At 41.1% G+C, this 15,557-nt stretch overlaps 3 protein-coding genes and 1 long non-coding RNA gene across 14 annotated transcripts in view; 3 read left to right on the forward strand and 1 right to left on the reverse strand.

Annotated features, from left to right (window-relative positions):
• Positions 1-27: 27 nt before the first annotated feature.
• LOC147755459 (uncharacterized) overlaps positions 28-15,557 on the reverse strand; it is a 35,515-nt gene continuing 19,985 nt past the window's right edge. For 5 of the 10 annotated variants that reach the window (XR_015327815.1, XR_015327816.1, XR_015327818.1 and 2 more), the window contains 2 exons: positions 8,864-8,968; positions 5,918-6,981 (listed from right to left, as the gene is read on the reverse strand). This is a non-coding gene — a long non-coding RNA (uncharacterized LOC147755459). Of the gene's footprint in view, positions 1,268-1,409; positions 1,487-2,388; positions 2,492-5,917; positions 6,982-8,863; positions 8,969-15,557 lie in introns of those variants that run through there. The other 5 variants (XR_015327812.1, XR_015327814.1, XR_015327813.1 and 2 more) reach the window with 5 other exon arrangements.
• On the forward strand, positions 998-2,380 carry LOC111251233 (uncharacterized). Its single transcript, XM_022807627.2, has 3 exons — positions 998-1,169; positions 1,381-2,072; positions 2,249-2,380. The coding sequence occupies exons 1-3, from the start codon at positions 998-1,000 to the stop codon at positions 2,378-2,380; spliced, it is 996 nt and encodes a 331-aa protein (XP_022663362.1).
• LOC111250909 (very long chain fatty acid elongase AAEL008004-like) lies at positions 3,635-8,388 on the forward strand. Its single transcript, XM_086989304.1, has 2 exons — positions 3,635-4,037; positions 5,198-8,388. The coding sequence occupies exon 2, from the start codon at positions 5,813-5,815 to the stop codon at positions 6,581-6,583; it is 771 nt and encodes a 256-aa protein (XP_086845430.1). The 5' UTR covers positions 3,635-4,037; positions 5,198-5,812; the 3' UTR covers positions 6,584-8,388.
• The window catches only part of LOC111250907 (tensin-2-like), a 29,252-nt gene continuing 27,840 nt past the window's right edge, over positions 14,146-15,557 (forward strand). Inside the window, exon 1 of one of the 2 annotated variants that reach the window (XM_022806864.2) lies at positions 14,146-14,904. The gene's annotated coding sequence lies outside the window, so the exon portion shown is untranslated. Of the gene's footprint in view, positions 15,358-15,557 lie in introns of both variants that reach the window. The other variant, XM_022806862.2, reaches the window with a different exon arrangement.

Raw genomic sequence — 15,557 nt, forward strand, 5'->3', positions numbered from 1 at the left:
TCGCATTAACAACACGGACTACAGGCATTTACGCGGGATTTCAGGAAGAGTTTATTTACCCAGATTTATGGGTTAATCAAGTTGACAGCCTATCCTCAAGTTAACCCCTGGTGCTCATGAACGTTCAATGTGCTTCAATCTTATGGATATTCCTATATGTATCTTATGTATACTTTAAAACCGTTAATTGTACTTGATATCAACCAAATCTGAAGGGGAGCTAAAAGTACAATTAATAACACAATTAACAATCAAGTTAATAACGTAATAATACTTGAAAGTAGAAGTAGGCGTTGTTTATTTCGAATAGAAAGTAAAAATATTATTATTTTTTTTAAATATTATTATCATTGCCCTAACACCCTCTATGAAAGCTCATATTGACACTTACTGAAGATGAATGCGAAAAGAAACCGAAAACGAGGATAGGGATTACCTAAAGGATAAATGTCGGGAGACGAGAGTGAGGTACGAGAAAAGAACGTCGCATTACACTTGGATATATCCTGATTGGTGGCAGTTGTACTGTATATTCAACTGGCGTGACGTAATTTTTTTCCTATATATATATATACATTGTTATTTTTGTACTATAATTTGATTGCTTGCGGAAATTCTAGGAGACGCACTTTAGTGGACAGTGATTACAGCTATTGAAATTAATCTAATACAATTAATTCACATGAGCCCCTTAATGAACACATGTGGGGCCAATGAGGTAACGAATCCTATCTTAACATTAAGGAAATTGAATGATATTAATGAGAAATTTGTACGACGAAGTGCGAAGTGGCTGATACAACATGGGAGATAGATCCATGTGCGGTCTTATTGAGTTACATCAACGGGTCATTTGAGGCGAGGGTCATTTTATTGATTTGGTCCTCACTCGTAAAAGACATATAAGACGGCGTCAAAGATATTCTGTCGTATATCGCTCAAGTTTCTAGCGACCTTAGATCAACCAGCGTTCTTAGCAGTAAAGTTTTCCGAAAAAATGGCGACTGGACAGATACTTGGCTTGTTTATGCTTGCGTGCATCTCGACCGCAGCGCGGGTCCACGACGTTGCAGTGCCAAACCTCCTTCTTGACATTTACCATACGGGCATGGTGGCCAAATGTAAGCTTGGCAAAGTTGCTGCATCAATGCCAACCAGCTTCAAAGCAGGTATGAAGAAATATCATTTGACAAAGAGCAGTTACGTGTTTCTCTTTGGTATTGTATGGACGTCCGATCTCTGCTATGCATCAGATCAAACGGAAAACCTGAAATGGTCCGTTATAAGAGAAAATATATTTGCGATCTACTGCTCATTATTGTCGAACATAGATAAACGCAGATAAATGAGAATTTTTTTTTGTTTCAATTTTTTTTCCAGAGAAAGGAAATTACCTGAAACTTACTTACAACGTAAGTGCTTACGCTCCTCACAGTGCTGCTCACCTCGTGTTTCAACTTGACTCATCAAGTATAAATGCGATTCCCTGCAAATCGTTTAAGGCGAGCTTGAACGGATCGTCAATTACTCTACACAATCGCTTGGTAAATACGTCACTTGTAGCGAAACTCGACCATGCTGAGTTACATCGAAGTGCCGAGATTCGCCTCGATACTGAACAACTTTCTCGATGTGGCGTGCAAGTCAACGAGATTTTCTTGCTATCTAACGTAAATGAGACCTGCACAGTCTGGGCCCAACTCATGTCGCCCACTGGGGGGCGTTTTAGTCGCTCAATTGACGCAGCAAAGGAAAAAGCCACTGATCAAGATCCCCCTCCGTCGACTAAACTGCCAAAATTTGCCTCGGTCCTCTCCAGGGTAATTACGTGGCCTTTGGCAAAACAGGCCATTCGTAGAGACACGCGGGTCAGAAACCGATGTGAGCGCAAGGACTTTATCGTCAGTTTTGACGAACTCAGCTCTTCGCCAAATTATGTAACAATCCCTGATACATTTAATATGGGAATGTGCAAGGGCATGTGTACGACTATCCAATGCAAGAATAACAATGCCTTCTTGCGTGGTCTGATCAATGACATTTTTAAGGACGACAAAGCAGCGCCTAAAGAGGTACGGCTATGGTTTTTCTGACTGAAACATCTCTTTTTCATATAAAAGTTAGCGAGACAGGCATTCTACTAGAAACATGCATTTTTCTGCCAGCTAATTAATTTAAGGACAGCCGGATCGTTTGATTTAGCTGAATTATACATAGAATGTGTGCTTCATTATTCTGTCATTTACAGCTTCCCGAGCCCCCAGCTTGTCGTCCTACGAAATATGAAAACCTGCAAGTGATTGTCTCTCTGGGGGATAGGTCTGGTTTCGAAGTTCGTGTCTTGAAGGATATGGTTGTGGCAGAATGCGGCTGCGTGTGAGCCCCTATGCAGCGGTCAATGTTCGCGTCAGCAGTCGTCGCACCGGAACAAATCAAGCTCGTTTTCAGCATTCGAGAGAATTCTTGTGGAATTCCGTCAACCTATTTTAGACTACAAAAGGCAGTAATGCTTTATCAGTATATGCTCTGCATAATAATGTTAAACATAGTTATGCCATAGGTAACTTGTAGCATATGAACTGTTGATTAAATTTTTTGCTATATAGTTTAGCTGTGTAATTGGCAGTCGACGCAATATACGTATAGCGTAAAAAGAAGATATACGATAGAGCATATGGGCAGCGCCGATTGATGTAACGTTACGTAGGCGGGCCAGAGCACGAACTGAGAATGCGTTCTGACGTATGGAGTTCAAGATGAAAATCGGACATGTGGTTCTCAGAAATTCCATCAAGCAATAGGCGGCCATATGTCACACAAAACGAATTCAACTGAATCTATAAATACATAGAATAAGATAGGCTACGTTAACTTGAAATTATGATGACTTCTTGAATTCCGTACGTTACACGAAGGAATCTTTGTATTGTACAAAGTATCGGATCACTCGTGTTGTCCATATGGAAAACAACGCAGTGATTTTGTCTCTTTGTATTAGACTACATTCGTTACTACTATATTTATTGATGCTAGTATTTACTTGCTATAATTTATTATCGCTTATATTTATTCATTTTATAAAATAATATAAGTTTATGACTTATTTAACTTCGCCTGTAGAAAATTGGCATAACATCTGTAATGTACTATGTACAGTAGAGCACCAATAAAATATACGAGTTTTTACATTTAGATTTCGATTTCTCTTTCATACATGTTAAAATTCCAATCAGTATGACAAACAAATTCTGCTGGCTAGAACCAGATTAGGTTGTATTGGAAAATGGCTTATTATGCATTGAATTTCTGAGAAATATCTGTAAAAAAAAGGATAAAGCCAGTGACTTTGTATTTATTGGATTAGACTTATTCATCAGATGCATACACACAAGAGTTGTGTAATACTTACCAACAATATGGCAGATACCATAGTTATAATGAAAAATACGCAAACGGAAGGCACCATTATTAGGGCTTTTTGTGATAACCAAACATATTAAGTAACTCAAATTCAAGTATGCTTGACAATGATTAGAACTGCTTAAGGTATAGGGGGTCGTATTTTGAAAGACTAGAAGTCCTAAACAGCGGGGCCTGTGTACACTTCCCGTGTTCACAAACACCACAGCCTTCGGTAGTACATTGAGGCATAGTCATAAAATAGGTATTACTACTGCGTCTTTGCTTATACTATCCTGTGAAACCGAGTAATCTAGATCGTTTGGCTACGTTCTGATGTCTACTAGAAGAGTCTGATGAACTACTAACTGAATTGAATGATCACCTCTATAGTAAACTTCGAGACGGATTTCGAGTGATACATTGCCTTTATGTCCAACCTAATGAAACCATTGATGATTTGTTTTATACAAACGACAGCACGCGCGCTTGTGGTAATTCTATTTGCGGACATTTGATCTAAACAGCTGACTACAGATCAACGTTCAGATCGAGCATTTCAGCTACTCGACGGGGTGAATCAAAGCTTCTACTACGTACTTTAAAATACCCGATAATGAGCAGAATTAGATATGAAGGTGAGTTTATCTGAGCTTTATTGGTGAGTTTGAAAAGTTTGATACGCCTTTTATCGGTAGTATATGTTTGTGGTCATAGCGTAGGGACATAATATTAGGGTAACGACAAATATTTGGCTATAAATGAGTATTCATATAATTTTTTCTTCAAAAAGGCAAAAAAACTAACGCACACTTGCAGTTCGGTATCTACCGACATAAAAACCCAACGGAAAATTCGCACCCTCAATAAAGGATCTGTTGACACGAATTATTCCTCTTAGTTCCTAATTGTTTTTAATATGGTAGAGGGATTGTTGACGTTAGAATTTTTTCAAATTTTTTCATTGCTGTAGATACGATTTTCATCTGCCGCAGCTTTCATTAGAATCTGCTTAATTTCCTAGATTACTACTCGTTAGGATGACTTTTGTTTCCGCTACCTTTACCTAGGGTTAGCTACTTATCACGATCGACTTCATTAAAAGCATTAGTTCAGTAAGCTAGTCATGTGACGCAAGGACTCTTGCTGACGCTTATCGTTGCGGTTGTGTCTGTTATTCAAAAACACGACCCTTTCTACTTCTACTAAGATACCAATTTTGTTTATCGATACGCTAGTTAATCAAACGAGATTTATAGTGATTTGTATCGCAGTCGCTACCATTGTTCTAATTAATCGGCCTAGATAAGGAACCAACACTGTTAATAGCTTGTTCTGGCGTGAACGTTTTGCACCCGATACGTCAAATCCGTACGGCGTTCCTTGTAAGTGTCTTATAAAGCCAACCCCCTAACAACACCGATTTCTGACAGCTTCCAAAATGAATATATCTTATGGCTTGTACTATGGTAATTTTAAATGGTCGAATTCTCCGCTGATATGTTGAGGATTATACTGCTACCTACTCATTCAACGAGTGATTTCATTAGACACTTGTCTTACAGGCCCAATATAGGCTAGTTGCTTTTTTACATATCTGCGTATGCTTTATGTTCATCGTGCAATGCCAAGCAAACGATAGCATAGGCATCGGTAGCTGGTCGAACACAAGTAGCACGTTTAAAAAGCGAACGTTTATTTTATGTCGTCTGTCTAATAAACATTCGTCCGGTTCACTCTCAGAATATGATTTTTGCTTGATAGATTCTTTTTGATCAGTTATTTTCTCTTTCATCAGCTAGTTCCCATTGCTCCGTTCCAAAGCAGCAGAATGGTCCACCACTTTTCGAAATCACTTTGTGTATGATGGACGGAGTGTGCGTGAATCTGATCTTCATCGCATAGCCACCCGGTGCGAAGAGGTGTCTTTGATCGGGCGTTGATATCCGCGCCGCTACCGTCTCCAGGCTGCCTACTCTAAATGCTCGTACCCTCCCTTTCTGATTTGTCGACATTGGCGCGAGGACTTTTCTGCTGCACCGACTAGGAAAGGGTAAGTGAGCATAACACAAGCCGGGCCTGCCGTCGGCTACGACGGACAGGACAAGAAACTGGGCGAAACAACGCTCGCGTGTGGATACCCCATTCCCCAGTATGATCTAATACGCTCAGTTGACTGTGATTGTGAGCTGTGATTATTTTCAAACTAAACAAGACAGAACTGTACCGGACGCCTGTACCAACATGATAAAAGCGATATGAAGGACAATAGGTACGCAAATAGCCGTCTCCACCGAACTCACCTCAGCAGTTCAGTTCAGTTCAACGGAATTTGCGATAGATGCTGAGGCAGCAGTAACAATCGCCGCAGCACGGGCACCCAGAGTAGAGCCACCGTGCAGGATCGGGAGCCATGCTCCTACGGGATCCCCGAACTGAGGGCTGGCCCTTGGTAGGAGACCCGCTCGGCGTTACCCTACTGTTAGCTGGCTACGTTTTAATCGTTACCGTGGTCGGGCCTCGCTGGATGGAGCATCGAAAAGCATACGATATTCGATACTGGATAGCGGCCGCAAACGCGAGTCAAGTTCTACTCAACATGGTTTTCGCTTTTTGCTTCCTTCGAATGACCTACTTAGGCGGCGGTTACAACCTTTGGTGCCAGGGTGTCTCCAGAGACTTATCCGACGATAAACGCCAACTAGCTTCACTTAGCTGGTACTATTTGCTCGTCCGGATTGCCGATTTCCTCGATACTCTGTTTTTTGTGCTGCGTAAAAAATTTGGCCATGTGAGTTTTTTGCACGTCGTACATCACGTACTCGTCGTGTTCAACGGCTGGTACGGACTGACGTACGGCTTTGACGGACAGGCGATGTTCTGCATTTGCATCAACAGCTGCGTGCACGTTCTCATGTACAGTTATTATTTGCTGTCGCTGTTTCATTTTCGATGGCTGCCCCGAGTGAAGCCGTACCTGACGATTGTGCAAATTGGACAGTTCTGCGCGATATCAATCCACTCGTTGGCGCCATTGTTTGTCGAATGTGGCTACCCGCTTCAACATAGCCTGCTTATCCTGACAGAATCACTGTTCTTTCTAGTCCTATTCCTCAATTTCTATCGACGGGCGTATCGAAGCAAGCGGCAAAACCAGCATAAGCTGAAAAAGCAAGATGATTAGGACGACGTGGAGAACTCACCAGTCGGGAGAAAGAAAACAACAAGAACAACTCAATACTAGCACTAGTGGTCATGGTCATTATCAATCCATTAAATGAACAAGCCAAATAATAACGAAACTAATACCTTTGCGTATCATCAGTCATTCTGCCACAACAGCAGCGTCTCTGTGGCAACTGAAGAATGAGAGTATACAGTCATACACATGAGCATGTATATACACAAAACAGGAATCGGGTCATGAGGTACGTACCGCTCGACAAAGCGACCACAAGGCAATTGAAAAATCGATAGGACGATTTCTTTTCCCTTGTAAACAGAAAGTTCCCACGGAAAGTGTCCCAGTTCTCACCCACTGACCGACCGACCGACCGACCACCTAGGTTGCGCGAACACGAGCTAGTTGACGGATAAAAAACGGAAGAGCACCGAGAGACAAACCAGAGAGCCGCAAGGTTAGCGAACGTTTAAAGGATTAACATATCACTCAGCCAAGACAAAAGATGTGAGACAGGAAGCCAATACGATGGTGATAAGAGAAGAAAAAGTTGCATTACGTTGGAAAAGTGCCTCAGGCCAGCATTGATCGGTGAACGGATTTTTCACGCACACGTTGTGCAACTATGGCTTGAGTGAATTCACGTTTAGAGCTTGTACGAACTCTAACATCAAGCAAGTGTACAAGTAGTAACGATATTTGTATTATTTGTAGTTGTACGAGGTAAGTCGTGGAAACTAGATGTAACATTGTGAGCGAGAATATGCACGACTATGTTGAGGATGGTCTGAAGCCTTGTATAACGTTTCCCTGTGCTTCGCTGTGTGCAGTCGTTTTAGGCAGGGACAAATCTTGGCGAAATCTTCTGAATGAGTATGCCCTCAACCGCTGTGAAGATATTGTACGTAAAGTATATTTATAGTTGTTTTTGTACTTAAACCTACTAAATGATACATACAATCAGTAATCTAGTGTATGTTTATGTGCTACATACAAACATTTGCTTTTGTTTTTAGTTGTTTTTAGAAAAAGTACTTGTGTGATCTAGTCATCATAGCATAAGCTTTGCCTGTGGCGGGGGGAGAAGGTGGGAGGGGGGGGGGTATCATATATTAGTCTAGGTCATTCCTAGACTCTCGCCAATTGCCGTCAGTTTGAAACGTTAGCAATAAACAAACTGAGAAAAGCTATCAGTGACAGATGAACCTCAACTGTTTAAGTATTAGCTACGATAACTATCACGGATCGATGATAGGGGAGCAATAGCGAGCATGTTCGTAAGCATGTACACAATCTGTAGCAAAGTTGTTAGAGTAGTTTCCTAGCTACGAGATGCATCCTAAACTGATCTCTGATTACTCAGGCTCAAAGATGGAGATTGAGATATATATATATATATATATATATATATATATATATATATAGTTGGAGCCCTCAGGAACTTTCACTTATCGTTTGGAACGACAATGATTCAAGTGCTAGTGCTCATATACGACGCAAAGTGTAAAGCCCATAAAATCCCAGTTTCACGGTGGAGAAAACGTTGGGTTTTATTTGAATGGCAATTTTTTTTTCTCATACGATATTTAGGTTACCTTTCTATAACAAAATCAACAATGTAATTCGTGTTATCAATTGCCGATAGCCCTTTTCGTGGCTTTTGATTTCTTGTGTATGTGTTTTATCCATGGAAGAGTTTGAGAAACGACTATAACGAAGTTCGAGTGAGGACGTATAGCGCCAAAGCTAGATAACGAGAAGAACATTTACCCTGTGTAAATAAAATATATGTGTGTTTTTAAGTCATAGGACTGTGGTTTGCACTCGTTGACATTTGTGTCTGGATAACGGTATGGGAAGGAAGTAGGTAGATCTTTCCGCTACTTTTATGAGGACAACTATGTTTTATTTCAATATAAAATGTCGGTGTATGGAAAGCGTTCAAATACGAGTGATCTATTCCTGCACAAAAAAAGGCCTTAAAGAACACTATACTATTTCAGTGAGAATAATTCCATTGCTTCATATTTCGATTGGAACCGCCTTTGGCAGTGTCGAACAAAATTTCCCATTCTAGATCGTCAATAGTTAAAGCAGTCTGCTGTTTCGTGCTTCTTATTAACTTTCAAGCAGATAGATTCATGGCCAGTGATTAAGTTTCCTATAGTTAAGAATATGAAATCTCAAACTGACCAACAAGAAGTTCCGTGGAAAGCTGCAATATCCTAACGATTTTCAGAGTAACGTCAATAATTCAATTGCATTTGTGCGTTGGGTAATTACCTTCAACGAAAAAAATTTCTTCTGCACGAAAAGTCCATAGAGCAAAACCATCGTCGCAGTGACCCGAACGCACTTCCGCTTCTGTGAAAATATACAGAAGATAGCCTACAAACAATGGAGAAAAATAATCTGTTATATGAAAATGGCACATCAACTTCTGTAGAAATCCAATGATATCATTCCAATATTGAAATGGGAACTCCGTCCGAGCATCCTGCTGATCGAAATCGACTACTGCTAGGTAGCTACCGCAGGAAGGCGGCAGAAGCTAGTGATATATAATGCACTACGGTTTTTAGACATTTTTAAAATATTGAAATCATACAAAATGAATTATTCTGTATTTTGCGTTGCCTATATCCGGGAGTATATAAACTTAAGCTTCTAGTAATTGCTAGCAATAAGAAAGACTTAAAAAATATTCTACCTTTCTATCACCTCAATATTCGTTCAGAGGTGGCAGAGTAATATTATAATATAGATTAAAATTTTAAAAAAAAAAACCCTCTCGTTAGCAATATTGTCGTCATTGCAAGCACGTACGTTAAATCCAAATAGGTTTTATGCTAAAAAGTCTAAATGGGTCTTTTTTCCAACTGTTTTGAAAACGAATTAATTATTCGGTCAGTTTTTTTGATGCTAGCTCTGAGGACATTGCAACATTCCCTGTTTGGACCTCTCGAGTTCGATATAATAGACCCAAAATCATATTCCTAATTTTTTTCGCACTGTAGCATTGCGTGAAATGGCAGTTCCGTAAAACACTTCCGAGAATTTTACGAACGCATATTCGTATATTTTTGTAGATAAGCTTCCTTGGCTTTTCGAGAGGTGTAAAATTTGTTTGGAACTTTGAACATTAAACTTGGTTTTACCTCGACAGGATGCAATATTCCCGATAGGGTAACGGATCAAAGCTAGCATTGTGATTAGTCAACTGTAAGAGGAACGCAGGGTAATTGATTCAATGTAATAAAGCAACTGCTAGGAAGTTATAGGACGAGCAAATCATCGTCGTGAAGTACATAAATTAGAATGATTCAGCAGTAAAGGTAAGTTACTACAATAACTATTCGAACACGTTCAAATTATTGGCGCACTGTAATAACAATGCATCAACGCAGAAAAGTAAACGAATGGCCGTAAGTTGGGTCAAAGGCGCTTTTCATTGACAGCCGTATTATCAATATATATATATATAGTAGTAATATCAAAAATAGAAGTTGCTTCACTAAAACAGACTAATGAGGCTCAATTGCACGAAAGCGAAACAAATTCAAATATCATAATATAGATCATTGCAACGTGTAACAACTACACTGATTTATTTACTTAAAAACTGAGTCGGTCCTAATTGGCCTAAAGTTCATCGAAAATGATAGTAGAATTATATTATCCCGATATTTATATTAATCACAGTTAAACACATGAAGTACTTTGAACAATCGAAGTTGAAATGGGCACCAGGTTTATGAAGCTAATCCGCCTTTCATCATACAAACTTTGTTATCGAAGTGTTCGGTAATATCACACGCAATCAAATTTTATAAATAAGGCTTTTTGTAGCATCTACTACATGAACTGCGTTTACGTAACTAGATAAATCATTTGGGTACACCCCCTTTTGCACGAATGTTTTTGGTGTTATCAGTTCACAGAAATTAACTCGTTCCATGAAAGTAATAGCGGCCCGCTGTTTCATCTTCGGAAATAAACAGGAGTTCAGTGTGTTGCGATCTCGTCACAAAACATACAAGAACATTCTTTACACAAAAAAAAAAGCTTCTACTGCGTACTAAACGATCAAACGAAAATTCAATGATGCCAGCTTCAATTAAATGTAAATTCTACATCTCCTATATAACCTCTGATTAAATGATGTGCTTATTAAAGAGAATTATCATTTTATCAGACATTTGTCGATCTAGTTGACAAGCATGTTCGTCATGCTTCATGCAAGATCCTTCTCACTGTACGGTAAGCATAGTCCTAGCAAATGATCCGTCACACTTGTTCAGCAAAAGGTATATCGAACCAATAGGGTTCAGCCATGGCGATTCTGCGATATGAAGCAATGCATCAGAGAAACCCTCATCAGCCACGGGAAACCTTATCTTCATCATTTACAGGTAAATTATAGGAAAGTCAGCAAACCACAGTGAGAATTACAAAGCGAATGATGAAAGATGTAAGGGATAATAATAAACGGTCGACTCGCGGGGTGTCAGTGTGTCGTCTGCTACGGTAGAACGAGGACAAAGCCCTTTAACATGAAGCTGCAGAAGTCTGGGTCTCTGCAATAAGTTACTCATTACAGTTAAACTAAGGTTGTTTGTTGTAATCAGTTGATCAGTCTGTGTGGTTACAGAAACACTTCGTTCTCTTGTATTAGTCGGTCGTAGCCGCAGTTTTCGAGGAGAACCTATGAATCACATAAATCAATAGTAAAACAAACGCGCAGCAGTACGTCAGTTCTCGTGAACAGTGCGCGGTCCTATTGATTCAAAGTTTTAGAGCTGATATTCTCTTACGATTTGTTTGCACTAGGCAAAATTGAATGCCTCAATGAAGACAGGTACTTGTGGCTATAGGCAAAGTATTCCCTGATTCTTATAATACAATAATCTTCAACGCCTGTTAAATTAAATAAACTAAACCCTAAACAGTTAAATTCAATAGAAAAGAATACCTTTTTATGCTCTTCAAAGTTCTATTCTCAAAAAGGTCGTTCATGCGCACCTGGACTGGTTCTTAACCTGTTTGATAGTTGCGAAAAAAGTGACACGCAGTTGTTCAGGACATGCAGGATTATCTAGACAAAGGGCGGTAAAACGCGTCCAAATTTTGTTTGATTTGCTTTTTTAGCCTACGTGCACCGTTTCTCCAATGCCCTAAGTGAATGGTTCACAAGAAAGTCTATATTGATACCTTCATTCATTTTGTTCGTCATTGCTACTAATAATACTGCGTTAAATAATACCATTATGAAGATATTGACAATAATAGACTTGAGCTTTTGCAAGGATATTCAGCATTAATATCACAGTTATCAGTAGCCCACCACAGATTTTAGCCTCATTCAGTTTAAAACGAGCACCTCTATTTATTAGCAAATAATAGATGCGTATTCGCTGAATCCTCTTTTATAAAACAGATACCTAAAACCGAGAAGACATTTAATCCTATGAATTTTAGTTATCATAAAACATTTTAATGACAAAAACGACTCCGTTTCTTCCATTCGCGCGCATATTCGATAGTTAAGCCTTTTAGCCACACGTACGCATACAGATACGTAGAGAGTCTAATACAGGTTCTCCCCTTTAGATTTGTCATTGCAGTCACTACTCATCTACATTGCAGCTTTCGTGGGCACGTCTCAGTGTTGCCTATAGTGATGTCGCTTACCTTCAGAATTTATGTGCGAATTTGGCATTTGCCCCTCACAGATGGGTTTAACGCCTTTTGTCATTGTAAAGCTATTCTATTTTCTTTCGAAGACCTTCGCACATTTGTCTAGCAACTGATAGCAGAAACAACAGCGGCGGAAAGTGTTTCTTCACAGGCAATCGTTTATTCGACTATTGTCCTTATCTACCTTATGCAATAGCACGTAGCACGCCTGCACTCGTATGTTTTATACCGACGGGGTGGCTGTTGTTAGCGACACAGCAGTGCTACGATAAAAGGCCCATGCCCTTCGGACGCACTCCAGCTAAAAAGGCGACGCGCAGAGACGGTTTTGTTCTGTGCTAATCATCAAGACTTCATTAACGTACATGTCATGTAGTTCTACTGGTTCTCTACTACGCTATTACCCTGTCAAGAAGAACGTTCGGTCTGTTGAATGATGATCCAAGACGGACAGCCTTTGTTCCGTACCATTGTGCATAATATCAAGTATAGACAGTGTAATCTATGAATGTCTTTTTCGTTGTAATCGTACACATCTATATGTATTTAGGTTGTATGTAAATTACGCATCTATCGGCATTGTTGGTCCTTGCCGGCGTTGTTTCGGCGAAGAAGCTCTTTACTTTTATTCTTAGGTAAAAGCGTTTCTTGCCATCGTTACTTTTCGTTTTTTTCTTCTTGTCCTTAAAAAAAAGTTTTTCTACATAGAGCTCGCACACTGACGACATGAAAGCGAGAAACGCAAACTGACACAATATAATTGTAAAAGCAAAAAGTATAAAGTAAAAATAATGTTAATGTGACAATTCGTGAAATGCTCGAACATCGAAAATGATATTGCTCTCCATTTTTAAAAGGCCCTATTGTTTATATAATATTAGTCACGTGGTGCTTTGGGGTCCAGCACTCTGTGCCGCTTTAGCTCATTGTTGTGTTATGATTATAATGTATAATAGCACGGGCAGTACGAGACGCGTTGAAGAGCTAACGTTTGCTTCTACCTTTGGTACGTAGGCAGAATCTATACTTTTCGATGTCTTCTTCTGCCTTCAGTGTGTTGTGGAGGCAGTCTATACCTCAACCACATTTGTCGCCAACCTATTGGTTTTGTGTATTCAGCCGTTATCGAGCCCGCGCCCGCCATCAATACGATTGAACATTTCAGCTGGGCTACGCCGAGACCAGTTTGGAAAGCTATCAGAGCTCGAACTAGTGCATGCTGAACGATGATACAAGACGAAAAGGAGTCTATCTGCTAGTCGAAACAGGAGTCGTCTCAGGCAAGATCGTGCGCTTCCTCCTTTGTAACGTTTCTTTGCTTCGGAAAGAACAAAGCGTTCTTTTTTAAGCATTCTTTCTGCTTGCGGAGAAGCAAATGTGCTCGCAGTTGGCGGCGCAGGCTCTCTTTCTCTTTGTGAGTCGCTCTCTGCATCTCTTCCGTAAGGCGATAAGTGGCTAAAATCTATGGTGGCAAGCACAGCCTGCGCAGCCAGCTCAAGCCCACTGTAAAACAACATACCGCCAGTCGCTGCTTGGCTACGAGACGCCGTCACAGGATCACTTTTTCTTTTTCTGTTCCGCTGAGAAGTCTTCAACGTCGTAGTCGTCATTTTTGTAACCCTGCTATCTGAGGAACCCAATATGTGTCTATGGGCTGCGTCAACTCTGCACGACAAACCGCACTGCGTGGCGCAATGTCTTCACGAGGCACTTGCGCGCCATCGGGCAAAGACCCTTATGCAGAGATGTTGCAGCTATCCGACAGAATAGCTATTATTGTTATGCTGTAATATTGACTTCTTCCAGAGAGAAAGCAGGAAAAGAAGTAAGCGTCCAGGGTAGCTAGCGGTCGCATGGCCAGCGCCAGTTTTTTAGCCGGCTAAACTCATTACTAGCCACATCGGACTCACTGAAGCAACGTGCTCTGTAGGATAGCCCTTTCTTCCCACGTGTGAAATTGTGCTGCTGTGCCAGTAAGCCGTTTGCTGTATGGGCAAGGCGTATAGTCAGTATCGTACAAGAGGGCAGAGTCGGGGCAAACGGACCGGCCAGGGTGCCTTGGCAGGATCGCTGCGGTTGTTCAGAACAGTGCAGCTATCAGGCCAGTAAACGTTAGCAAGCAGCAGCTGTTGAATGGCTTGTCCGACATGCTCGCCACTCTAGGCGGCCAAGCGAACGACCCGCCGACATTACCGTCAGAACCACGACCACTACAACAACTCAAAGAAGAGAGAGAAAAAGGGTCACTAACTAGTTCTCCTGGGGAAAGAAAGTCGTCATCACATGACCATCACCTTCATCGGCTTTCATGTCCGGTCTCCTCTTCGATGGTAGAGCGATCGCGGCTCTGCGTCTGCTTGGCCGGCTTGGTGCCTGCCGGCCTGCCTGCCTGCTCGCGGTTTGTGCCATGCAACACCGCAGGTCTTTGCTGCTAGACCGCTTCCGCGTGGCCGTCAGACATCGCTATGTCAGTTCGTTAGAATGTGTAATAAAGAAGGCAAGAAGCCCCTGCGGATCAGAAATCTGATTGAACGTGCAGCGCCTCGATCGGATGAACGCTGGATCTTGGACAGCAATCGATAGAATAGCGTGGACTCGCCGGACGTGGAGCGACATCTAGGCCGGCGGTAAGGCACTACTGATGTTACTGTTTACTTGTGTACTAACGCATACGATGAGGTCGTACTGTTTATTGTGGAGTAACTTAGTATTCGACTAAAGCTATAGTACGTACTTTACTATTGGTGTGTGCGCGCTGTGAAAATCTCCAGAACAAGGGGTCGCCTCATCAAACGAATACTAGCTTTTGTACTAAGGTGAGTTGTGTCAGGCGGAAATGAGAAGAAGGGATCGAAAATATAGGACACGATCTTGTGATTGTAGGGATGTAACACGTGTTATTCACAGCAATAGTTAGCCCTACGACATATGCAATTGCTACCAGCTGCCGCGAATTGGCTTGAGGACATTTCAATCGACGAAGTGCGTGACCAGAAACGAGAAGTGACAGCTGTAGGACCTTTCGTATCCTAGCGACCACAATTCTTTCGTATCTTTCGTCGCCTTCTGTCAAAGTCAAGGTAAGCTTTATTAGACGTCGGTTTTGTGCTCGTGTATTGGCCTCTTCCTTGGTCTTTCCGAAAGTGGGGTGAAGAGTGGGACGTCTCATATCGAAGGCCTGATCCTGTGGGCTGCCGAACGACTCTTATCTGAGAAATGAGCCTTTGCTAGAGAAAAAGACCTAATACAGGAGTGGTACTTCGTAAATCTTAAGGAAGGG

The sequence above is a fragment of the Varroa destructor genome, unplaced genomic scaffold (genome assembly GCF_002443255.2).
Source record: "Varroa destructor unplaced genomic scaffold, Vdes_3.0 BEIS01000005.1, whole genome shotgun sequence".
Taxonomy (NCBI): domain Eukaryota; kingdom Metazoa; phylum Arthropoda; class Arachnida; order Mesostigmata; family Varroidae; genus Varroa; species Varroa destructor.

Excerpts from the sequence above, each read along its gene's own strand:
- LOC111250909 (XM_086989304.1), top strand. The coding sequence starts at position 5,813 with ATGCTCCTACGGGATCCCCGAACTGAGGGCTGGCCCTTGGTAGGAGAC.
- LOC111251233 (XM_022807627.2), top strand. The coding sequence starts at position 998 with ATGGCGACTGGACAGATACTTGGCTTGTTTATGCTTGCGTGCATCTCG. Across the intron at positions 1,170-1,380 it reads GCCAACCAGCTTCAAAGCAG|AGAAAGGAAATTACCTGAAA; the intron begins GTATGAAGAAAT and ends TTTTTTTTCCAG. Across the intron at positions 2,073-2,248 it reads ACAAAGCAGCGCCTAAAGAG|CTTCCCGAGCCCCCAGCTTG; the intron begins GTACGGCTATGG and ends TGTCATTTACAG.